Source organism: Protopterus annectens, chromosome 1.part1 (assembly GCF_019279795.1).
Source record: "Protopterus annectens isolate FY-2018-M chromosome 1.part1, PAN1.0, whole genome shotgun sequence".
Taxonomy (NCBI): domain Eukaryota; kingdom Metazoa; phylum Chordata; order Ceratodontiformes; family Protopteridae; genus Protopterus; species Protopterus annectens.
In genome coordinates, this window is record NC_056726.1 from 628,780,844 (window position 1) to 628,808,684 (window position 27,841).

At 40.0% G+C, this 27,841-nt stretch overlaps 1 protein-coding gene across 21 annotated transcripts in view; it reads right to left on the reverse strand.

Annotated features, from left to right (window-relative positions):
* Positions 1 to 27,841, reverse strand: part of LOC122806573 (regulating synaptic membrane exocytosis protein 1-like) — a 3,343,889-nt gene that overhangs the window by 983,856 nt on the left and 2,332,192 nt on the right. For 19 of the 21 annotated variants that reach the window (XM_044077123.1, XM_044077214.1, XM_044077165.1 and 16 more), the window contains 2 exons: positions 25,965 to 26,077; positions 21,499 to 21,528 (listed from right to left, as the gene is read on the reverse strand). In XM_044077123.1, the coding sequence (XP_043933058.1) occupies positions 21,499 to 21,528; positions 25,965 to 26,077 (143 nt within the window). The remainder of the gene's footprint in view (positions 1 to 21,498; positions 21,529 to 25,964; positions 26,078 to 27,841) is intronic. The other 2 variants (XM_044077256.1, XM_044077139.1) reach the window with 1 other exon arrangement.

Consider the following 27,841-nt stretch of genomic DNA (forward strand, 5'->3'; position numbering starts at 1 on the left):
TTTTCCTAGAATACTAGATAAACTAGATAGACCTCAGTTTAATTTGTTCAAATACTGCTTTTTCTATGCAGTTGGTTAAGTGGTTGTACAGGGCATCCGTGTATACTTCCAAATAGGCCTCCATGTTTTCAGGGTCGGGGAGCTTTACAATTACCGATGCTATCACTTAATACAAGGTAATTTGCCTTACAAAATTTCTTTAGGGTTTTACCATGGGGGTTCTACCATTACATTTATTTCAAAGCAGACCAGTTTATGATCCAATCTTACCAATGAAAACATTATGCTGTGGGGAGGGGTCAACACTCCCCCCATGTTTGTGAGTACTATGTCAAGGATATTTGAGCCATTAATGGGATCACAGACCAGCTGTTCATGAGGATTTGAATTGTCAAAGTCCAGGAATCTCTAAGCCTGCATGTTTGTGGTTGTACATGTTTCCTAGTTTATGAAGGGGCAGTTAAAAATCACCCATGAGTAGTGCATTGGTCTGAGTGGTAAGCGAATGGTAAGTGATTCTAGTAACATCAAGTATGCAGAGTGGTTTTCTTTGTTTATGGTTGGAGACCTGTAGCTCGTGATGATATGGTGGGGGATTTTGCCTATGGTCAGCTGGACATGAATTAGCTCAAGAAAATCATCCTTCTTGACCAATCTACAGGTGTGATTGTTTTATGCAAATGTAAACACCTCATCCTATTTTTTTTTTTTTTTTATTTTCAGAGGGTGGTCTGAATGTGTGACAGGCATTGTAGCCTTGCAGTGCTGGGGTGCTTTCCACAGCCTTGAACCATGTCTCTGCAACCGCACAGATCTCAGCATTCTCCAGGGTGAGAAGAGCTTCCAGAGAATGCAGTTTCTTATTAAGACTTAGCACTGACCAGTAGCACCATCAGCTTGACATTAGAAGAATTTGTTACACAGGTAGGTCTGTTGGTTGGGCACTGACTAAAAAAGGCACTATGGGGGTGGCTAATGCCTTGACCAGTATTTGAAAGCCTAGTAGCTACTGATGTAGACCAACTCAAGAGGCAAAGCAGGCAAAGCAGCCTGGTATGTTGTCCCAGGCTGACAAATACTGGAACCCCTTGGAATGACACCAGTAGCTAAGCCAATTACAGAAGTCACTCACTGTGATGTCTCTCCACAAGCAAGCCTCTAAGGCGAAACACCACACATTTATGTCTAAATTGCTTGCTGCTCACCAACACTTTCCTTTAAATTAGGACCCAGTAATTCTAAGTATGAGAGGTGCAAATATTTCCTTAACCTTCAGGAAAAGCTGTCCACCAACAAAATTGTCATTGGCATCCCTATGCCTCCAGCAAGTCTTATGTGGCTGTATTAGCCTGTTCACTGCTCAAACCTCATTGTTCTTTTGTGCATGTATCCCTAGTTAGCTTACCACACAGAGAATAACTAGGCATGAGTCTGCAAGTTAATAAGCCAGTTGATAAATTCATCCTTAAAACCAAAACAGACCATCCTGATTTTTTATCAACCAAAGAAGACGTTGTGGGTAGCAATTAATAAAGAGCTGAAGGACTTTATGTGGGAGGGGAAGGCAGCAAGAATTAAGTGGAATAAGCTGATCCTTCCAGTAGAAGAGGGCAGATTGGGATTGCCCAATTTGAAGAGGTACTTCACAGCTACACAGTTAAGACTCCTAAACATAGCACAAGCAGAAAACTATAATTCACAGTGAAAAGGAATGATGCTGAAACAGGAGGGAAGCTCAAGAAACAAGGAAAAACTGGGATTTTGGATGCAGGCCTTTAAGGAGAACAATAATAATCATATAGAATATTATATCTATAAAGCAGCAGAAAGTATTATAAGAACTAAACCAACACAGGAATTGAGAGAGGGGTTTATGCTGATATGGATGACTGTAATTAGGGATACAGATTTACTGGAGAAAAATGGCAAAGGAACCAAAGTATTGGGAGCAAATAACCAGAGAGGGAAAGATGATAGAATGGGAAGATGCCAAGAATTTATTAGGACTGCAGGTCAGAGATTGCCTTCCCTATCAGGGAATGATATCAGAGTATAGTTAAAGAGAAAGAAATAGGGGGTTCTAAATGAAAGACCAGCACTGATAGAGTTTTTAATAGACTCTAGAGCAGAAGCTGCCATTAAAAAAGAAATAATTAGTACAGTATATAAAATATCACATGATAACTACAAGAACCAATCAGAGGAAGTAAGAAAGGATTGGGAAGGGAGAGAGGATAAGCAATTCACAAAGAAACAATGGGAGAATATATGTATGTCTTCTAAATATGCAACAAAATCTAGAAGATTTAGGATTTTTGCCTGGATATGTTTACATAGATATTTGTATACCACAAGTAGACTCCAGAGAATTTTTCCTCAGGCAGACAACAAATGTTGGAGGTGTGAAGTGGAAAAAAGAGGTAATTGGGAACATATTTTTTGGGAGTACAGTGAGTTGGTAGACTTTAAGGATTCTCTGTGGAATACACTGTTGGAAATGATGGGTGGGCAGACTGGTCTAATGAGGGAGATGATTTTTCTGAGCTATGACGCACAATCGGAATTGGCTAGACATGGTAAGGCCTTGCTGTGTCTAATAATGGTGGCTGCCAAAAATGCAGCTACTAGAAAATGGAAATCAAAATCTAAACCAACTGTACTTGAAGTAGTGAATATAGTAACAAGAGATCAAACAACTGGAATTGAGATCTTTAGAAAAGGGTAGGAGGAAAATTCACAGGAAAAAATGGGAATTGTGAGAACAATACATATAAGGGAGGAATGAGGTCTAAAAGGCGGCAGGACTTAAATGAGCTATGTGATGTTTGAGTGAGAAATATTGGATAGATTATAAGTGGAGCATAAGGTTTGCAACTGGGGTGTGTCAGTATGGTTTGTGATGTAAAATGCTTGTAACTAATATTGTGTTGGTGTGATTTGTTTTCATTTATACAAATGTATGATTGCCTATGCAACAAATGATGGTTTAATAAAGATGTTTCTTGCTAAAAAAAAAAAAAAAAAAAAAAAAAAAAAAAACAGACCATCCTGAAAAGTCCCAATATTTGTTTACTTTGTGATTAGATGCACTCACTGCACAGACTTCCAGGATGGCTGCACACTTATCAACAGCATAACTTCAGCTCTCCTAGTGTGAAAACTGAAAATGAAAAAAAAGAGTCCCATTGAATTGTATTTAATTCACTTATTTATTGTAAAATTGAGAAAATTGAAAAGCCTGAAAGAAAATCAAACAGAAAAGGTAAAGAATAAAACACTGTGAGAAGGATTCTACAGATGTTCAGTAAAAAGCAGTTCAGGCTTCAGCTTTGGTTCAAGAGACCGCTTCCAGTAATTTAGAGGGAAAATAAATCAGATTTACTCAGATGGTGATTAAAATATACAGTATTAAAAACTGAAGGAATACATCAAGGACTGGAAAAATGAAAGAAGCTTTAACCAGCCATTCAGATAAACTAATAAAACTGCAAATATCAGAGGCTGACATGAAGAAAAAGCTACCTGAATATAATTTTTCTCAAGAAAACATGCTTACAAAATAGAAGGGTTTAGAACCAGAGTACACAGAGAAAACCTGAGAAACTAAAAATGGTAAACTATCAAGAAATGCAAACAGAAGCTGAAACAAAGTGGGAGAAGGATATGCAAATAGGATTAGTAGCTAGACTCTCTACTTTAGCTTTTTAGCACTCTACATTATATTTTTCTTGTCCTATTCTGTTTGATTCCAATATCCACCCCTTCCAAAATGCTTCTGTTAATCAGAGAATCAATGTAATCTTAGATTTATTTTCTTCATTGTTCAGGACATTTACTGTGTTTTGAATGGAGGGCATAAGTATGCAGTCCCACTTTATATATAGATACATATTAATACACACACACACACACACACACACACACACACACACACATATATATATATATATATATATATATATATACACACACACACACCTTGGCTCTAGATGATTATCACTGATGAAGAGAGAGACCCTGATCCATATGCACATCTGTTTAGGTAGGTGATGCAGGGGGACTTGCCCCCTGCAAAAAAAAATATTTAAGACTGTTTTTTGTGGAGTTGTTTTCCATATGCCAAACTTTTTGTTTGGTGCATGCATAGTAGTGTATCACAAAGTTGACCTTTTGTGGTCAATTTATGGAATGTCACTGTATAGTCATTGTTTTTCAGAAGACCCATATATACATATGTGTGTGTGTGTGTGTGTGTGTGTGTGTGTGTGTGTGTGTGTGTGTGTGTGTGTGTCTATATGTCTATACATGTCTGTATTATTTTATGTACACACACATATATAAATACATGCATACAAATATATCTATATATACACACACACACATATATATATATATATATATATATATATACACACACATATATATATATATATATATATATATATATATACAGCTTTTATGCAGGAAGGACTATATAGATAGGTTCATAGGTGTGTACTAGGCTAATGGCCCTGGAGCCTTCACAACCCTAGCCCATAGAATTACCCTGGCATCATGCCACCCAACCTTAATTCCCAGTGCCTCTGTCAAGTAGAACCACTGGAGTGATCCCCGGGGTGAATTTTCTATTTCCCATCCACTCATCAAGATTTTTCTTGAAGAAGGCCAGTGAGGTGCTCTGTTTGACATGTATGGGAAGTCTATTCCATAGCATGGGCAGTCTCTGGGTTATGAACCTGTCCCTCCAGCACGTTCTGTTGATTGTGGTAATGAGGTTGAAGTCTCTGAAGCGTGTGTTGCAGAAGGATTGGGATTTCTTTAGATGTAGCATTTCTAACAGAGCTGGACCAGACATGGCTTGGTAAGTCAAGCAGAGATCACCTCTAAGTAGGCAATATGAGACAGAGAATAGTTTTTTTTTTTGAGTCTGTCCATATAGGACAGGTGTTTAAGGCCTAGGATCCTCTTTGTGAGGTACTTTTGTAGCCTCTCCAGTTGTTGCAGGTGACTAGCGAGGTACATGTTAAATGGGACAGTGTACTCAATGACTGGCCTAATGAGGGAAGAGTAGAGGGAGACAATGACCTCTTTCTTCCTGGAAGCAAAACACTTAGTAATGAGATGTGCCACATAGAAGGACTTTCTGACCACAGTGGCAATGTGGTGGTTAAGAGAGGGGTTGCTGTCAACCTGTGTTCCCAGATCTCTTATAATGCCTTCTGTGTTCAGTGGACTACCATCAGTGTGGTAATTCATGGGAAATGGGTCCTTCCCAAAGGGGAATATGACACATTTTCTGGCATTGAGCTTAAGACCATGGTTCTGACACCAGTCATTGGTCTCAGTGAGGCATTTCTGTAGGATATCAACATCACTTGGGGAGTTAATAATGGCTCCCAACATGCAATCGTCTGCGGACTTTGTCAGCCAGAGACCCTTCATGTTGGCCTGGACTTCAGAGAAGTAGATACCAAACAGGAGAGGACCCAGGGCCGATCCCTGTGTGACTCCACTCATGACTGGTTGGCAGTCTGACTTGGAGTCAGCTACTTTTACACTGTAGGCATTATCTGTGAGCCAGTTGCAACCCACCTAGTGATATAGGGGTTGATGCCTAGCTTAGTGAGTTTTTCTATGATTCCTGAGTGGAGAATGGTATCTAAGGCCTTGACCAGTTCAAGGTAAGCTGTATGAACCACCTTGCCTTCATCCACAGCTCTGGTGACTGGCTCAAAGAAGTCAACCAAGTTGAACAGCCATGATCTACCCATCACAAAACCAAACTGTGTGGGATCAACAGTTTTGAGATTCCCTATATCCTTGTTTATTAGGTCCATGATGATGTGCTCCATAGCTTCGCATATCAGACTTGTCAGGCTAATGGGACGATCGTTCCCAGGGTCTGTAGGTGCTCCTCCTTTGTGGAGAGGGATGACTATAGCAGTGCGCCATTCGGTAGTGACAAAGCCTGTGGTGAGGCTGTGATTGAACTGGGCACACAGGTGAGGTGCCAATTCACTTTGGAGTTCATGGAGAACACAGCCAGGGATATTGACAGGTCCCATAGAAGCTGTACTCATGGCCTTGGAGAGTGCCATTTTAACCTGTACAGCAGTAATACTGGGTGCCTGGCAATCTACTGGTATTGTGATTGGTCTTTGGGGGGGGGGTAAAGTTGGCACTGAATTGGCAATAGTTGTTGATTCTGTGTAGGAGGTACCATTGTGCAGTAGCTCAGAGCAACTCTGGGTATTGCCGTGGAGATTCTTTACATAACTATAGAAGCCCTTGTGATTGTCTTTACTATCTGCTGCAATTCTGTTTTCATAGCAAGCATTAGAAGATTTGATGAGGGATCTCAACTTTTTGTTGAGGCTGATAAGGGAGTTTTTCCACTCTTGGGACTTCATCTTATTACGCATCAGTTTCCTCCTGTTGTAGAGTCTGTTTATTGCAGAGGACCACCAGATTGGCTTCCTTTTTTTGGAGGAGAGCATCTTGGTTCTATTGAGTATGATGAAATCCATGCATTTGTGTACATGTTTGTACAGTGCATTGGTGTATTATTTGGCAGTCATGCAACTATTCTCCATTTGCATGGGTGCCGTGAAGTTAGCCAACTCTGTTTTTAGGAGCCCAAAGTTAGCTATGGCGAAGTTTTTCGGGGGTTGGGGTGGGAGGGATGTGGATTTCCAAGGTGATTAGTTTGTTGTCGGATCTAACCAGGGAGGAGTTGACTACTGGTGTAGGGCAATGGTCGCCCGTGTTAGTAATGGTCAGGTCAAGGATGTTGCAACCTCTAGTGGGGTTAAGAACGAGCTGGTCCAGAGCATTGGAATTAATGAGTTCCAGAAAAGGTTGGGCAAGTGTTTTCCCAGTTAATGGAGGGGTAGTTGAAGTCACCCAGTATGAGAGTGTTAGGTTGGACCCTAATATTCTCCAGGGTGCTAGGAACATAGAGTGTGATTCTTGGGAGATGGTTGGGGACCTATAACAGGCTACATCCTGAATCGCTGTCGTACCCAATGTTAGCTGACAAAGTATCTTTGATGCGTTATGCTGGGCTACCAGTCTGGAGGTGTGCACATCTTTTATGAATATGGAAACACCACCACCTTTGGAGCTTCGGTCCAAGTTCTGGGGCTGGAAGGTGTGGAATGAGTTAAAGCCTGGTAGTGCAGGGCTCAAGGCCATGAAGTCTGAATTTCAATGTCTGACATTATTTAGTGACTTCAATGTTCAGTGATTTATTTGAAAATGAAAAAAAATTATGAACAACAGGCGAAAAATATGAGGAAAATATTTGGCCATTTTGCAAAATTCTTCACAGTTGAAAGGCATGGTTTGCATAATTACAGTCTTGTCTTGACTTTATTTATCCTTTATTGAGTGGGTTAGTCCCACTAGGCTAATAGTCTCTTTTAAGGAAAGACACAAGGTGGCACTTATACGGTTTGTCTTTTCGGCTTTTCCCGGTTAGGGGTCGCCACAGCGGAACTCCGATCCGCTACTGATTGGCAGTAGATTTTTATTTATGGTGACGAGTTGCCAGCCTGATGCCCAACCTTCAGTGAAGGCACACCCATTCACGCATGTCTTTCGGAGGCCACTCGACCGTGGGGAGGACATGCAGACTCCACACAGAAGGCACTCCAGCTGTGAATCGAACAGGAGAACCTCTTGCTGTGAGGCAACAACGCTACCGCTGTACCACCGCGGCTTGTTCACCACCACGGCTTGTTTATTGGCACTTATACTACTACAAGAAATTTGGCCAGATCATCAGGGAACTTCTCCTACTCTTTTTGAAAAGTTCATGGGATCTTTTATATCTACCTGAGCTACCATCAACTCAAGCAGATGTAACTTTGGTTTAACATCTCATATGAAGGATGACTCACAAAGGAGTACAACACTCCTCTTATGCCTCACTGCAGTGTCAGCAATCCAGTTTCCTGGTGTGAGAATGGAACCCACAGCCTTCTGCACCAAAAGAAAGCATGCTACCTATTACACCACTGACAATACTCTTGTTGATTTTAACAATATGGCACTTCTGTTCTCTTGAACATCTGTGTGCAGCCTACTATCTGCTGCCCATTCCACAATATATGTCACACTGCTTGAATTTTGATGCAGCAAACAGATGCTGGATAAGTGTAGTACATTATCTGTCAACCACATGGTTCGCTCATTTTGTAACTGGCCTGTCTTGGTGGTAGTGGACTGACTTCAATATACATACTTTGTTACTAGGGTTGTGGTGGTGACCGTGGTGTTTTCCACATCATATTGCAGGGCATGCCATAGATGTTGAAGATATTGCATACCTTCTCATGGGTGTAATGCAGAGCTTTTTCAGATTTCCCTAGACAACAGAGATTGATCTTCAAGTGTGCAGACATAGGTTCCCTGATGTAGGACCTCAACATAACATCAACACACTGACTCTGAAGATATCCATGCAGCATGTCTCCAAACAAAAATGCATGATAGAGGGCCAATAAATGTAAAATGCCAGATGTATGCATCATTGCTGTTTTTAGGATGCCAGTTGAACACATCATATATTTGATCTGTGTGACTTAACATTTATTTATTTATTTGTTTTTTTGTGTTTGTTAACCCGGCTAGAACACTGATCCATATCAACCATTTTTTCAGCCTCAGCCCGGAATTACTGTCTGCTCAAGTAACTTGCTAAAAATCACACAGTAATAACACCTTAATATTCTGCACTATCTCCCAGAGGTCCAAACCAGATAAGCAACAGTAATGATTCATCTGTGGGGGAAAGTGTTTTTTTTTTTTTCACCCAACTACTCTGTTTTTCTTTTGTCATTAAAACCAGTGGCTCTGGAGCTGTCCAGCCTTAAGTTAATTTCATTGGAAAATTCCCTTCCTCTCCTTGTATGATACGAACAGTGATGGAGTGGGATTTTGTTACTGCATCGACAAGTACCTGCAGGATCTGGAACGTACAGAAATATGAGTTGTTTTTGTCGCTGCTATGATGCCTGGCAGTCCTGTTTCACTATGGAAACCATAGATGACTGTTGGTCTTTCAGAGTGTGATTATTAATGTATGTCTGGACCAAAACTGCTAGGTGTAATCGTTGACAATAACCTTAAGTTTGACACCCACATTGACAAAACCATTAAAACAGTCAACAAAAAGCCAGCTCTCTATATAGGATTAAGGCATTTCTGACCCAAACTGCTATGACAGTGATTGCCCGAACACATTTACTTTCAACCCTTCTTTATGCTTCCCCAATCTATACAAACCTGAGTAAATCTGACCTCAATAAACTCAATAGCTGCGACAATATCATAGCCAGATTTGCCACAGGGTCAGCACATAGAACCCACCACTGTATTAACCTACGATCTTCTAGGATGGCTAGAGTTTCCCTCTCAAATCCAGTATAATCAATTAATAATAGCCCACAAAGTCCTCTATTAGCCAGAAAGCATGCCCATACTCAAAAATATAATTACCCCATAAAGTAACCTAAAAACACTCCGCTCTTCTGACATAATGTTGGCACAAACTGTTAAATCTATAAACTCAGCAGGTGAGTCATTATTCTGCAACTCTGTTGGTACAATCTGGAACCGACTTCTTGCCGAACTTACATCAATCCAGTCGATAAACCAATTTAAAACATCTCTCAAAAAATACCTAAAAAGTCACTGGCTGTGCACCTGTATCACCCCTGACTAACCAGCTCACCACTTTCTTCCCTACCTGGCTATCTGTAAAATAGTCTCAAAAGTCTGTAACATTTGACTATCGTTCTCATATATATTGCACTACTGAATGATATGCTACCTTATTCAGCCTTGTATCACTAAAATGTCTAAGTTTGAACAAGAAAACTAATGTTGTTAAGTTTTAAGTATATACATATTCCAAGTTTTTAAGTATGCATGTAATCCTATAATTCTGTACTGGTATCTATGTCTAACTGTATAAAACTGCTACTGTTAACTCTTATGTAACTATCCAATTGTGGAGCTTTTCTCCCCGGGCCTCTGCTGAAAATGGACCTGTGTCCAGTCGGACTATCCTGGTTAACAAATGTAAAATAAAATGAATAAATAAAACTGTTATAGCATTCTTCTAGAAGATGACAGTATTTTAGTGGAGTCATCTAAAGACTCTTTGGCATGGGCAAAGACCTCCGTTTTTACCCCTGCTTGCAATGGTTGAAGTAGATTTCTTCAACTGGACGTCTGTGTCTTAGCAGAGCTAACACAGAAGTATTAGCGACAGTCTTCCACAGGTCATAGGTAGTTAATAGTCATGCAGTCCAGGAGACCATTTAGAAACCTAACTCAATTTCCCAATTGTTCCAAAGCAATTTTACTTAACTGTTTTGCTTAAGTTCACACAGTAGGCAAATGGAGGCCAAGGAAATCAAACCCTGTACCTCAGAAAGCAGTGCTTTAAAAGCTCATAGTCTTACCCCTCTGCACTAACTGCCTCTGTTACTGATTACAGTCATTCTAGACTGTCGGTCATATAATACACTGGTAGGGGTTGTTAGAGTGCTGCTATGCTGGCAATGATAATCACACTGTGGTGGCCATCATCTACCATAAGTAATATTACTTATCTGCACAGTCTCTGGCTTGGGATCCCCAGCTTATGACAGTTTGGTATTTATGATACTTTGTTATCGAATTCTGCAACCAGTTTCATGAAGGTTTATCTGGAACATGAGGTTTATTATCTTATGTTGTCTGTGTTACTGCAATACATACTGCTTTGCACATTGTGTTCTCGTGTCCTGCATGTTTGCATTTGCAAAATGACCTAATGCAACACACAGTGAGCCTAGTAATATTTGTTTAGAACATTATGGCTTTGACAGAGGGTATACGTGCTCATCTTCATGTTTTTTCTTGTCTTCCTTGCTAATAACGCTAAGTTCTGAAAAACACGGCATATTTGCTTGAATCATATATAAATGAACTTTCTTTTGGGGAAATTCATGAGAGCTTATGAATTGCTTTACTTGTATAATACAAACAATTCTATAATATTTTAGGCCACATTATGTAAAGCCATTTTTAATGCAGATGTCTAACCGACCAGCTGAATTGACATATGATCTTATTTATGCTTTTCATTTTGGAATTAGCTAATTTCCTCATTCAGTTTACAAGTCCTGTTTTACAAATTACAGATGCTAGCTGATATGATGGACTGAAAGAAGGTTGGTATATTGTGTGTGCAAGAGACCAGATGGAAGGGGAGCAAGGCTTGGTGTATCAGAGGCAGTTTCAAATTGTTTTATGATGGTGTGGATGGGAGGAGAAATGGCGTAGGCATTATCCTAAAGGAACAGTGTTTTGGAGGTGAAAAGTGTGTCAGATAGAGTGATGTTTATTACGCTGGAAATTGATGGTGTAATGATGAATGTTGTTAGTGTATATGCTCCACAAGTTGGGTGTGCGATGGATGAGAAAGAAAAAATTTGGAGTGAGTTGGATGAAGTGGTGAATACTGTACCCAAGGGTGAGAGACTGGTGATTGGAGCAGATTTCAATGGGCATGTTGGTGAAGGGAACAGAGGGGATGAGGAAGTGATGGGTAGGTATGGTGTTAAGCAAAGGAATGCAGAAGGTCAGATGGTAGTGGATTTTGCGAAAAGGATGGACATGGCTGTGATGAATACGTATTTTAACAAGAGGGAGGAGCATAGGGTGACATACAAGAGTGGAGGAAGATGCACACAGGTGGATTATATCTTATGTAGAAGGGCCAGTCTGAAGGATATTGGATACTGTAAAGTGGTGGCAGGGGAAAGTGTAGTTAGGCAGCATACGATGGTGGTTTGTAGGATGACATTGGTGATCAAGAAGAGGAGGATGAGTGTGAGGGCAGCACCAAGGATCAAATGGTGGAAACTGAAAAAGGGTAATTGTGAGGTGATGTTCAGGGAAGAGTTAAGACAGGCACTGGGTGGCAGTGACGGTTACAGAATAGCTGGGTAACTACAGCAGAGCTAGTAAGAGATGGCTAGAAAGGTGCTTGGTGTGACATTTGGAAAGAGGAAGGACGACAAGGAGACCTGGTGGCGGAATGAAGAAGTACAGGAGAGTATACAGAGAAAGAGGTTGGTGAAGAAGAAGTGGGATTGTCAAAGAGATGAAGAAAGTAGACAAGAGTATAAGGAGATGAGGTGCATGGCAAGGAGAGAGGTGGCAAAGGCAAAGGATAAGGCATATGAAGAGCTGTATAAAAGGATGGACACTAAGGAGGGAGAAAAGGACCTGTACTGATTGGCTATACAGAGGGACCGAGCTAGTAAAGATGTGCAGTAGGTAAGGGTGATAAAGGATAATGAGGGAAACGTACTCACAAGCGAGGAGGGTGCGCTGAGCAGATGGAAAGAGTACTTTGAGGGGTTGATGAATGAAGAGAATGAGAGGGAGAGAAGGTTGGATGATGTGCGGATAGTGAATCATGAAGTGCAGTGGATTAGCAAGGAGGACGTAAGGATAGCTATGAAGAGGATGAAGAATGGAAAGGCTGTTGGTCCAGATGACATACCTGTGGAAGCATGAAGATGTTTAGGTGAAATGGCAGTGGAGTTTTTAACTAGATTGTTTAATGAAATCTTGGAAAGTGAGAGGATGCCTGAGGAATGGAGAAAAAGTGTTTTGGTACCGATTTTTAAGAATAAGGGTGATATGCAGAGCTGTAGTAACTACAGAGGGATTAAACTGATCAGTCACAGCATGAAGTTATGGGAAAGAGTAGTGGAAGCTAGGTTAAGAAGGGACGTGATGATTAGTGATCATCAGTATAGTTTCATGCCAGGAAAGAGCACTACAGATGCGATGTTTGCTCTGAGAGTGTTGACGGAGAAGTACAGAGAAGGTCAGAAAGAGTTGCACTGTGTGTTTGTGGATTTAGAGAAAGCATATGACAGGGTGCCTAGAGAGGAGTTATGGTATTGTATGAGGAAGTCGGGTGTGTCAGAAAAGTATGTAAGAGTGGTTCAGGATATGTACAAGGGTAATGTGACAGCGGTGAGGTCTGCGGTGGGAGTGACGGATCCGTTTAAGGTGGAGGTGGGATTACATCAAGGATCAGCTCTGAGCCCTTTCTTATTTGCAATGGTGATGGACAGATTGACAGACGAGATCAGACAAGAGTCCCCGTGGACTATGATGTTTGCAGATGACATTGTGATCTGTAGTGAGAGTAGGGAACAGGTGGAGGAGACCCTGGAGAGGTGGAGATATGCTCTAGAGAGAAGGAGAATGAAGGTTAGCAGGACTAAGACAGAATATATGTGTGTGAATGAGAGGGAGGATAGAGGAATGGTGAGGATGCAGGGAGTAGAGGTGGCGAAGGTGGATGAGTTTAAGTACTTGGGATCAACAGTTCAGAGTAACGGTGAATGTGGAAGAGAGGTGAACAAGAAAGTACAGGCAGGATGGAGTGGGTGGAGAAGAGTGTCAGGAGTGATTTGTGACAGACGAGTACCAGTAAGAGTGAAAGGGAAAGTCTACAAGAGGGTAGTGAGACCATCTATGTTACATTCGTTGGAGACAGTGGCATTGACAAAAAGGCAGGAGTCAGAGCTTGGCGTGGCAGAGTTGAAGATGTTAGGATTTGCACTGGGTGTGACAAGGATGGACAGGATTAGGAATAAGTTTATTAGAGGGTCAGCCAAGGTTGGAAGGTTTGGAGACAAAGTCAGAGAGGCAGGATTACATTGGTTTGGACATGTGCTGAGGGGGGATGCTGAGTATATTGGGAAAAAGATGCTAAGGATGAAGCTACCAGGTAACAGGAAAAGAGGAAGGGCTAAGATAAGGTTTATGGATGTGGTGAGAGAGGACATGCAGGTGGTGGTGTGACAGAGCAAGATGCAGGGGATAGGAAGAAATGGAAACAGTTGATCTGCTGTGGCGACCCCTAACGGGAGCAGCCGAAAGAACAAGAAGATGCTGTGTGTCTGGTTTCCTTCTTAAGATAAGTAGTTTTTTTAATTTAATTTTTATCTAGCTAATAACATCATACTCTTTAGCTGCTAACTGCCTCCTTTGAACTAGTCATTTACACCAGGAACAATTCATTGCGCTTCCATTTACTACATACACACCCACATCATAAATGTAACACATCACTGACCTATGTTGTTTATAAACTTCCACAGCAAGTGTGATAAATATTTACATTGCGATACTCAGGTTTTTTGCAGTATTCAGAATTAATACCAAAGTTTTCTTCTAAGAAGCTTAAATTTTATGCACAGAGTACTAAAGTTTATCACATTCAGGGATAGCCATCTTTATTAAACATTTTTTTCAGTTCAAACAGTAAAGTAACAAAACAAAAAAAAGTTGTTTCTCTTTCAATGACAAAAGGCACATTAAACAGCCTCACTATTACAATAATTAACTGTTGCATTCACTGTGTCAGCATGAGATACCAGTAACTACAATACTCCTTTAACCACTTTTAATATTTTATGAAATGAAATTCCATTAATGTAGCTGGATTTAATGTTTCCTGTCGATGCATTTTCTCTACATACATTCAGTGTTGTAGAAACTGAATCTTATGCCACAGGAAGAAGGTAGGAATCGCCCATGTATGTGATGCCAGTCTATCAAACACTCAAACGTCCACACTCACACGGATACTGAGGAAGAGCTAAGCTTCACCATCATCTGTATAATATAAAATCACCAATTATTGTACTACTACTTCTTTCAGCTGCTCCCGTTAGGGGTCGCCACAGCAGATCATCTGTTTCCATTTCTTCCTGTCGTCTGCATCTTGTTCTGTCACACCAACCACCTGCATGTCCTCTCTCACCACATCCATAAACCTTATCTTAGGCCTTCCTCTTTTCCTGTTACCTGGCAGCTTCATCCTTAGCATCTTTTTCCCAATATACTCTGCATCCCTCCTCAGCACATGTCCAAACCAACGTAATCTTGCCTCTCTGGCTTTGTTTCCAAAACTTCCAACCTGAGCTGACCCTCTAATATAGTTATTCTTAATCCTGTCCACCATCGTCACACCCAGTGCAAATCTTAACATCTTTAACTCTACCACGTCCAGCTCTGACTCCTGCCTTTTTGTCAGTGCCACTGTCTCCAACCCATATAACATAGCTGGTCTCACTACCCTCGTATAGAATTTCCCTTTTACTCTTACTGGTACCCGTCTGTCACAAGTCACACCTGGCACTCTTCTCCACCCACTCCATCCTGCCTGTACTCTCTTCTTCACCTCTCTTCTACACTCACCATTACTCTGAAATGTTGATTCCAAGTATTTAAACTCATCCACCTTCGCCACCTCTACTCCCTGCATCCTCACCATTCCTCTATCCTCCCTCTCATTCATACACATATATTCTGTCTTAGTCCTGCTGACCTTCATTCCTCTTCTCTCTAGAGTATATCTCCACCTCTCCAGGGTCTCCTCCACCTGTTCCCAACTCTCACTACAGATCGCAATGTCATCTGCAAACATCATAGTCCACGGGGACTCCTGTCTGATCTCATCTGTCAACCTGTCCATCACCATTGCAAATAAGAAAGGACTCAGAGTTGATCCTTGATGTAATCCCACCTCCACCTTAAACACATACGTCACTCCCACCACAAACCTCACCGCTATCACACTACCCTTGTACATATTCTGTACCACTCTTACATACTTCTCTGACACTCCCAACTTCCTCATATAATATCACAACTCCTCTCTAGGCACCCTGTCATATGCTTTCTCTAAGTCCACAAATACACAATGCAACTCTTTCTGACCTTCTCTGTACTTCTCCATCAACACTCTCATAGCAAACATTGCATCTGTAGTGCTCTTTCCTGGCATGAAACCATACTGCTGATCACTAATCATCACCTCCCTTCTTAACCCAGCTTCCACTACTCTTTCCCATAACTTCATGCTGTGACTGATCAGTTTAATCCCTCTGTAGTTACTACAGCTCTGCACATCACCCTTATTCTTAAAAATCGGTACCAAAACATTTTTTCTCCACTCCTCAGGCATTCTCTCACTTTCCAAGATTTCATTAAACAATCTAGTTAAAAACTCCACTGCCATTTCACCTAAACACCTCCATGCTTCTACAAGTATGTCATCTGGACCAACAGCCTTTCCATTCTTCATCCTCTTCCTAGCTATCCTTACTTCCTCCTTGCTAATCCACTGCACTTCATTATTCACTATCCGCACATCATCCAACCTTCTCTCCCTCTCATTCTCTTCATTCATCAGCCCCTCAAAGTACTCTTTCCATCTGTTCAACACACTCTCCTCGCTTGTTAGTACATTTCCCTCATTATCCTTTATCAACTTTGTCTGTGTCTAGCCAATCGGTACAGGTCCTTTTCTCTCTCCTTATTGTCCATCCTGTCATACAACTCTTCATATGCCTTATCCATAGCCTTTGCCACCTCTCTCTTTGCCATGCACCTCATCTCTGTATACTCCTGTCTACTTTCTTCATCTCTCTGACAATCCCACTTCTTCTTCACCAACCTCTTTCTCTGTAAACTCTCCTGTACTTCTTCATTCCACTACCAGGTCTCCTTGTCCTCCTTCCCCTTTCCAGATGTCACACCAAGCACCTTTCTAGCCATCTTCCTTACTAGCTCTGCTGCAGTTACCCAGCTATTCAGTAACTCTTCACTGCCACCCATTGCCTGTCTTAACTCTTCGCTGAACTCCACCTCACAGTTACCCTTTTTCAATTTCCACCATTTGATCCTTGGTGCTGCCCTCACACTTCTCCTCCTCTTCTTGATCACTAACGTCATCCTACAACCCACCATCCTATGCTGCCTAACTACACTTTCCTCTGCCACCACTGTACATTTCTGACAAAAATATGGAATAGACAATACAGCATTCAAACATCTGCCTAGATTAAGAGTTTGTCAAAATGAGTAATTTACTATCTAGTTCAGCCGTTCTCATGTTTTCTTGTCATTCCTCTGTTGTATATTCCCCCTTCTTCTTTTCCACCAGTAAAGAGGAAAACATAGGTTCAAATGATATAAATAAAGGAAGGTATGGGACTCTGGTGTACTCTAAAAAAATATTGATCATTGATCAAGAAACATCATCAGAGGAGGAAACATTAACAGCTTTACATTCCTGCCCATTTTGCAGTTTGAGTCGAATAATGAAGGAACATTTTATGTTTTCCACAACCTACTATTAATGTTCATTTATGATATACATTTTAAAAAGCAGTTATGAAAGTTGCTTTGAGAACTATGTAGCATAAAGTAAAATTGTTTCTATGAAAACTATGTAGCATAATATATACCTTCTATGAATGGCACATCCTTGCAACATATTTCTGAGATTTTCTTGTTGATCTAATAATCCTGACCTAAAAAATAAGTGTCATCTAATAGTTCCCTGATACAAAGTCAGTTTCTAAAATGCCTGTCTTGTAGGATCAAAGCAGCACCATAATGCTCTACAAACATGACGGCCATGTTGAGTGCTGCTCACCCAAGTAGTGTGGCTTACCTACAGTAACTTCACTTAATTCGGCACAATGCATTTCTCTGTACATAACTTTTGAACAAGGCATAAAAGCACTCAAGCAGTCATTCAAATGGTGAAGAATATGGCCAAGCAAACTGAGGATAAGTTTTCTAGTAACGCTAAGAATGTAGAACAATCTATCCATCTATACATCAATTCTTTATGTTGACTATTTTCTTCAATCAGCCTGTGAATTGGCTCATTCTTTTTGTCAGTTTTCATGTTGCCGAACTTTAACTCAGTACGAGAACACTGACAGTAGGGTTTTTAGATTTCTCCCATTTCCACATTGTTGTCTGACCTCGGAGTTGGCATATTTAAACAGTATGTGTGTGGGTGTGTTTTTTTATTATTTATATTTTAAAGTACACATTTAGTGTAAGGTTCATTCAGGTAAGTGGATTCAATAGTTCGCTCTTTGGCAACAGAGTTTTTTGATTACTGCCAGTATTACAGTTGTGTAAGATCTCAGCATAACTGTACATGTCCTACTTCTCACTGTCATAGTATTCTTTATCTTAGGATATCCTGCCGAGGGTCGCCTAACATCCGGCCAGCAAACCAAAGCCTTGACATCTTCTTGGTGTCATACTTCAGATGTATGACACACGCACAAGGTGTAAGGTACTTACATGATGTACAGACACCGAATGTTCAGAACTGAAGTGTTCCAGAGCAGCCATAACAACCACAGAGAAACAATAACATGCCCACCCAGGAGAGGAAGAAGAAGAAGAAGAAGATAAGGATGTAAGAGAAACCCCCTCATCCAGCAATACGGCAACAGAAAAATACAAACAAGAAACCCCTCATCCAGCAGAATGGCAACAGAAAAATACAAATGAGAAACCCCTTATCCATCAGTACGGCAATAGAAAAATACAAACGGAGGCAGGAGGGAGGGGCTAAATACTGCAACAGTGAGATGCACGACATCTACTGTCCAACTCCTCACCAGAAGAATCAGAATTGCTAGATTTCTTGGATGGGGGGTAGATGACCAGGGAGAGGCAACAGCAGAGATAGCCAATAAGTGAAGGGGTTTCAGAGCCATGAGGGCATTAAAAAGCCCTTGAGTAAAACTCTCCACTCTTTGAGACTATCTTTAGCCACAGTAGCTATATGTTTGGTTTTCTGTTTCTTTTTTAAAGGAACATCTGCCATGACAAATCTAGGAGGGTCAGACAACTGTCTGGATTCAATGAGATTACCAGGCATCGATTCCCTAAATAAAATTTGGGGAATCCCCCTAGGCCCTTCAGATATAATCAGCTGTAGTTCCCATTCTACATTTGTACCAGACGTATGGGCAGTTTTAGCAGACATACGAGTAGGCAGCTCCATGTTGGCCTTCAAATGAGTCGTGGCAAAGGGAACAGGCATCAACACTGGACAGCCCTTGGGTTCTTCATCCAACCTGAGGGAGATGTGTGGTGGAAGCTGAACATCAGCAAATTCGGTATGTGCTTTTTTAAACTTTTTTCTTAACTACTGGCTGAATTTCAGGGTGGGTGGATTTGGCCATGGTACCCTGAGTCAATATCTTTAGACACTGATTTTTCCAGATAAAAAGAAAGAGTAGACAAATGGCTGCAGAGTGTCTTACAGACAAATGCTTGGCAGATATCACACTGATTATGGTCATATATGGCACCTAAACAAAAAAGGCACTACCCATGTCTTTCCTTACGAGGAATCTGCTCCCACACTCATAATTCCTCTTCCTGGATGACATGAAAACAAACTACAAGGAGGCAAAAAGAAATGAAAGAACCACAATGGGCCACTTATCTTTAAAAGCCTCGATAGATGAACCAGACAGTGAATGGTGTGCAGACCAACTTCAGAAGTAGTGTCTAGACTGGTGGCAAAGAAGTTCTGAGGATTAGGTGTTTGTATGTCACATATGTACCTTAATGTATGTGCATAGGTCATATGTCAGATGAAGGTGTAAAGGCTTTGGTATACTGATCAGACATTAGGGTATCCACAGTAGGATATTTGAAGTTAATGAATATTGCAATTATGATAAAGAAGGACATTTACAAATAACTCAAACTATTGTTTTTAGAAAATGGCATTTTCTTATACATCAGCACTCTCTGAAAAATCTATATAAGTACAGGGACAATATACTGTAATACAACAACTTTACATACTGCAATGATTTAAACAGAAGTGGAAAGAAAGAACTTACCACAGTGTGCAACAATAACTATGCAATATTGAGGTCACAGTGCCAGTGAATGTTTACAGATAGAGGTCACAATGTCAATGAATGTTTACAGATAATGAGGGCACAGTGCCAGTGAATGTTTACAGATAATGAGGTCATGGTGTCAGTGAATGTTTACAGATAATGAGGGCACAGTGTGATTACACATAATGAGGTCACAGTGCCAGTGAATGTTTACAGAAGATGCACAGCTTTACAAGAAGAGCTGTACAGCAGGCAGTGAAGTATAATACTTTATGCTTCAAAGGTTTACATCACTGCTCTTCGAGAGGTAGAAAGGCATGATCAAGAAACCACACTCTAGAGCGTTCATTTTTTTAAAGGCAAGAACAGTAGTATTATCAGTTATCATGTACCATTTAGATAATTTAAAATACTGAATATACTGAAACGGTGATAGTTATAATGTGGCAAATGTGGGAATACTAATGCTTGTATAGAAAAAAGTTAGAATTGAATACACTTCTTAAAAAATAATTTATTAAAAATTATTTAAGATTTTGTTCAAAGGCTGTATTTTATCAGAAGGCAGCACAGATGCATTGATTTCTGCATAGCAGTGAGTGGTCAGTATGAATGGGCATGTGTGTGTGTGTGTGACTATATGTTTGTATTCTGCAACAGACTAACATCCTATCCAGAATAAACACTCCACTTTATGTCCACTGAATGCTGGGATAGGCACCAGCTCCCATATTCACTGAATGGGAAAAAACATATATTTGAAAAAAATGCATCAATGACTAGGATGCACTTTACCATTCAAAATATAAATTTTACAGGTCATCTCTTGGTGCATCTGATCATGCTGCCAGCAATCCAGGACCGTGAATCCACCAGCAGTACTAGATGAGTTGGTCAGCAGAAGGCAGAATGGATTAAGCAGTCTGTGATCTACTCTCTTCTCATTAATGGACAGCACAGTGGTCTCTATGGCCCTTCTGACATCTTTTGACTTAAAGTTGCCTGTGATGCAGGATCTCAGAATTGTAAGGCCATTACAGATGCAAGTAATTTAGCAGGAACAAATAAAGTGACATGGAAGTCAACTGCAGCACCAGTGCAGTATGAATGCAATATGAATAATAGGTGACAGTATGAAGAGGAAAAGGTGGTGTACATTGAGTGACAGTGTTCATAAAACTCACCTTAGAAGTACTCAGCCTACATATATTAGAGCTGTGAGAAAGCAGGACCATTATAACATTATCAGAGATGGAGAGGTAGGAGAGAAAATATGGTAAGGGGAGGTATCTTGGGCATGTAAACCTATAGCCTACCAATAATATTAATAAAAACACGAATGCTCGCACACACATGTACACACACATTAAACAGCTTCTGATCATGTTCTGAGCAGTGACAATCAACTTCTAAATGAAAAGCTAATAAAAACGGTATATAATATCTACAACACAAACTCTTCTACATTTAAGGAAATGCAAATTTAGTAAGCAGTTGGACATATTCTAGGGCAATAAGCAATGCGCCAGCATATTTTTATAAGAAATTAGTTACTACAATGACCTACTTCAACTGACTACAAAAATATGCTGCATAATCAAAAAATGAAACTGACATTTCCACTGACTAAAAAAAAATCCAGATTTGACAGAAACGTGTTGCTTAAAATAATATATGCATATGCTTCTGTCAGCAGCAATCAACATTTTATTTATTACTATAAAGGATTTACCTTTGCAGGAGTGATTACAGTTCTCTTGTTCTTCAGGCAGATCATTTTGAAAGAATGGTGGAAACAAATGAAAAGTGATAATGGTCAAACAACGTAGAGATGAATAACATTCAAATGAAGAACAATGCAGCAAAAATAGAAATAATGACATGAAAAATAAACGTTGCAAACCATGGCATAATGCACATACAGATGCATCATTTATTACTTATTCCAGTGTTTACTATTACATTATCCATTGCAGGATGAGTAAATGAGCCAAGTCATAGATGTCCAGAATCATGAAGAAAATAAATGACAGACATATCTATGAATTCTGAGCAACTATTCAAAACAGCAGAAAAATAACAACAGCAAAATGGATTTCAAAGCTAACCTTATCAAACTCGCTATTACCTTTTCTTTTTTAGCCAATAACAAAGTGGCAGAAACTATATATACATATATATATATATATATATATATATATATATATATATATATATATATATACACACACACACATACACACACATATACACACGCTCGTGCACACAAACACACACACACACACACACACACACACACACACACACACACACACACATCTATGTGTGTGTGTGTGTGTGTGTATATACTCACACAATATATATACTCACACAATATATACACATATATACACACACACACACACACATATATATATATATATATATATATATATATATATATATATATATATATATATATATTTATATTTATATATCAGTTGAGTGAAATCTTATTTAAACTTGTTAATGGGCAATAGCTCAAACTGATATGCACTAGAACCTTTTCTGTGAAGGCCTGGGTGGAAAGCTCCACAAACATAGAAAAAAGGCCAATAAAATGTGAATGCGTGTAATAATTATAGGAATTCCTGAAGAGAATTTAGTAAAAAAATAAAGGTAAAACAAAGAGAATGGTATTCATAGTCTTTAAGTGGAAGGATAGTGGATATGCACATGGGTTACTCACAAGCAAGGCCTGATTCAGGGACACAAGCTCTGCCAAAGTGAGACACTCAGATGAAGAAGTCTTTTACAAATGACAGAACAATGAGATGCAAAAGAGGAAACCATGAAAAATCTGTTACTTTCCTATTTAACCAATGTTATTCATACACTGTACATTGGTTTGTTACATTATGATGTATCCTGTGCAGAGCCTGCAATTAGTCATTGTTCGACCAATGTTCTATCCCGTGAAACAAATTTAAATAAAAATGAATAAGTCTTTCTTCCTGTCTTTTGCAATTCATAGTCAAGTTTTGATGAGTATCTGTGTCATGCACAGATGGGTTATAAAAAGTGAATTTATACCTTTTTTATCCACTTTGCAATCTGTGAAGATGCTTGGTTTCAGCCTGTCTCCCATTCTGAGTTGTTTGTTTCAGTCACACCAAAACATAAAGCGCTATTTTGTTGTCTAGCAGAAAAAGGCCTACGCAAAGTATAACTCATCTGAAGTTTGCCTAACAGGAGTTACTAGATAGGTTTAGAGTGGACAGGGATATAATAAAGGCTTTGTTGACCTTGTAAGGTCCACAAACAAGAACTGGGGGAATATGTGGCCTTCCTGTACCTGTGAATACCAAGGTAAGTATTCCTCTCACTTATAGTTGCCAGGAGGGCTGTTTGTAGACAAACTGCAGACACCTTAGATATCTCACAAGCTTCTCCGATATACTCTTGCCATATGTTGATTAACATATCTCAGTCTCACCACGTCATCAGTAACATGCACCTATTCTATGGAAATGTATGCATTCCTGAGGTGCATGGCAGGGTAGATTGCACCTACATTGCTATAAAAGCCCCATGTGGATCACAGGAAGAGTAGCACCATAACAGGAAGGGCACCCACTGTATCAGCTACCACTTAGCTTGTGATGCATGTGGGTGCATCATGAGCGTGTTGACACAACACCCTGGCAATGTACACAAGTTCACTGTACCACCTTTCCCCGCATGGTAGGATTCTTCACTGTCACCTAGTTGATAAGTGCAAATGACTGTTGTTATTCACAGTTATTTCAGTATCCATACTGTGGCACAGGTAGTATTGAGTAATCATCCCTCATTTTCTTATGTGTCCATTCCCTGCTTTGATTTCCAGGTGCCAAAGGCTACTCATTCAAACCTTGGCTAATAACACCAAATCACAACCCACAGGGAATTGCTCAAAAACATTTTAACACCACCCTTTCTCAGACATGGATAGTTATTGAGCAAGTGTTTGGCCTGTTGAGAGCCTATTTCCATTGCATAGGTGAGTTGGTAGTGGTGGTTGTGGGGGAGCTTCTTTATGAGTCTTTTACTTATGCAAAATGTTTCTGGCCTGCTGCATTCTGCATAACATGATCGTGCATTTGGCAGGTGCACAACTGCCACATTCAGTCAGTGATAATGGCTGTGCAGCTCCCTCTACTGTTTTTCAGCACAACAGAGACGGTAGCCAGCTGATGGCAGCAGCAGCATGCCAACCCTCCAGCAGGATCATGCATGGTACATGGGTACGGGGGATGAAGACGCAGTGTTTAGTCCACAGTTACAAGCCATGGCATTCCCTAAGTGACAGTGTGAAATTACAGCGTCAATAACTGATACATGCAGTGTTACTTGGAGGTGATGCTGAGTGGTGCATGGTCATCTTATACTGCTCATCAGATATTTATGCACATATCATAAATAAAATATATTACCATTTGGTAATATCAGTCTTCATTTGCAAAGTGCTGGGCAGTGGCACAACTGTTAGCTATACTGTCAGACTTTGCATGAACTATAATGGAGCAGGTGTTATGTAAAAGATTTAGGGCTATACCATGAGTAATTCACTGCAGTTTTACTAAAGATGTATTTCCATTTTAAGGAAAATGTATTTTGTTTTCCATCATGAATTGTGTCCCTGTTGCTGCTGTTCATTTTTTTGTTTTATTTTTTATTATATATATATTTTTTGCCATTCCTGTCTCTTTCATTTCTTTTATGCACAAGAAACAAGTTCACTATTTCTCCAGTGAAGCAAATGTAACATTGCAGTCATGTACTGCATGTTTGCAAGGTTATTTATTGGTCAGTAAGTTCTAAAATGTTATTCAGTCACAATGTCCCCAAAGACAGTGTGCTACAAAGCAGGATGCACATGTTTATTATAGCTCTGGGCATGGCACTGCATGCTTCTGTGTGTCTGCAGGGAAACAGGAACATCCACAGGTCCCTGTGGCTAAATCATTCTGTTGCAAATTGTTTTTCAAGAATTAACTTTGAAACAAGTCATTTAAGGGCTCATACCTACTCTACAGCAGGGAAATTTAAACCCGGTTAGGGGTCACCACAGCAGAACTCCGGTCTGCTAATGATTGGTAGCTGATTTTTACGTGCTGAGTTACCAGCCTTGACGCACAACTTTCAACGAAGGTACGCCCATTCACGCATGCCTCCATGCAGAAGACGCTCTAGCTGAGAATCAAACTGGACAGCGTCTTAATGTGAGGTGACAACCTACTGCAGCACCACCACCGCGGGTCACAATAAAGGACTAAAAAATTAGTTATTTCTGTTTTTGCGAAAAAGTAATAGGATATTTACTAAGAAAGCATCAGCAAATACAATGCAAGTGACTTAATCAGAAATTGTTACCTTATTTAATTAATGCAAATGTTTTTGTACTTTTTTCCAAGCCATCTACTACTTAAGTTTTTATTCAGTCTTATAAATTTTTAGCATCTTGGACTTTTGACACGTCTTGCCTGCATGTTTATTAATTTACTTTAATCACTTTGATTTAAGTTCTGATAAGTATAAGGGAAAAAAAAAAACACTGCACCATTTCTATTACTTGCCTCCATTTAGAGTCCCAAAGCCGAAAATAGTACCAGAGACAGGGATCCACTTTAACAGGCAAGCAATGCATGGTTTTAACAGTATTGTTATGTTATATAGCTTAGTACATGTTATTTGTTATGAAACAAGAACAGTGCTGATCAATGTAGTAGCAACTTAAACATTCAACTAAATTTCAGTATTTAACCCCCTTAAGTCTCTATGTATAACAGTTGTAAGTGATCTCAGTAAAATAGTGTTTCAGTCATCAGTAAACACTGCATTTAGACCTCAACCTGATTTTTTTATAAGCAGCATCTCCTTGTGTACTATGTTGTAGCACTATCAATCTGAAAAGGATTCTACCACATGTTATAATATCAGTTGCGTCTTCTCAGAAGCTATCATTTATTTAAATTGTGTTCATTACTTAAATTTTACATGTCAAAGAAGAAAGCAATGCTCTGTTTGTTTTACAGTGATCATTAAATATTGTCCCATAAGTTGTCAAAAATGATGTTGTAAATGCTCATATCAACAATCAATCAATAAATAAAATAAGACGTCTGCCTTCCTGTTTGTATAGCACCACTATTACTTTAAAAGATGGTAGTTTCGTACCTTGATCTAAGCTGCTGCTTTTCACAGGAAGCTGCGGAAGCTGCCTTCCCCTACGGATATAACCAGAACCGTCTGAAGGAGGAGATTGTGACAGGCTTCCAGACTGATGAGACCTACATAACGAAAAAAGAATAATTTGTTAGAAATGAAGATGATGTCTGACTGATGATGACTGATGTTTCATCAAGCTGGAATGCCAGTCCTAAAATCTTTACTGAAGGAACGTACAGTCATGTGAGTTAGCCAAAGTACAAAATGTCTCACAAAGTTTCAACTCATGAACTGTAATAGTATACCTTCTTAAATCATTTTATTGTACTAGTACGTAAAGCATGAACTTTTTCTATCACTCATCACACAGGGTAAGCACTGGCAAAGGCTGTACAGTCTGATACTATAAACATTGTTTTAATATCGTACCAATGGTAAATCACAAAAGCTTTGAATGACTGATTAGAAATGCACTGAACTAATTACTAAAACACAAGCGCATTAGATTCCAGTTATACATATGATGTGGTAAATCAGTGCTCATAAACAAAATAAACTGTTTTAGTGAAAGCAATGACCATCACTGCAAAAATAGGTACAAAGCAGGTGCAAAGATGTATAGAACTGCCTTATTTCTTTTAACAGTGTTGCACATACACACACACACACAAGCACACATACACAAGCACACACACACACACACACACACACACACACACACACACACACGCTTGCACGTGCACACACACACACACACACACACACACACACACACACACACACACACACACACACACACACACACACACACAGACACACACACACACACACACACACACACACACACACACACACACACACACACACAAACATTTATATAGCAGGAGAGATGGTTAGAGATATACTGGGAATTAAACATTTGCTAACCAGATATGTGGACTAGTCAGATTACCCTTGTTAGACAGGACTCAGCCTTTGGTACGTAATTCTGTCATGGTTACATACAAAAACAACAAAATAATTGCAATATCTGAAGTGATGGCTTGTAGTTACAGTCCACTTTTCACATACTTTCATAAGAGACAACTCAGTTTTCTGGCAGTGCATTTATATACAGCTATCTACAGTAATGCAGGCTGTGTTGCAATTCACACTGTTTTCTGCTTTGCATTAAAGTAGAAAATGTCTAGCAGTCTCTAGAACAAAATACCAGAAACTGCAGCATTATTGTTAATGTCAGAACATATAAGAATGAACAGTAGCATAGCAGCATAGTATCATTTTAATTATGTGCCTCACACACACACACACACACACACACACACGCACACACACACACACACACACACACACACACACACACACACACACACACACACACACACACACACACACACGCACACACACACACACACACACACACACACACACACACACACACACACAGCTCCCATTATGCTCAGACACACACACACACACAGAGCTCCCATTACGCTGTCACAGACACAGGTTGCCGAATGCGTCTTTGTTGAACTGAAAAGTGCGAAAAGACAAAATAGTGAAGCTGCTTTTCAGTGAATTCTTTCCCTGGGAAAGAATTTGTTTGGCAGCTTTCGCTACTTTGCCTTTTTGGCACTGTAGTGTGATCTCGGAGTTGGTATATTTAAGTAGGGGTGTGTGGGGAGCACAGCCCCCTACATCAGGGGGTATGGTGGCAAAGCCCCCCCACATTATGTAATGTTTTATAGATTCATAGGTTGGTACTAGGCTATTGGCCCTAGGGCCTATACAAGCCTAGCCATAACAATTCCCTGGCTATTTCTTCCCACACTATTTACTTCCCTGGACCGCTGTCTAGCAGGGCGACTGACGTGATCCCTGGTGTG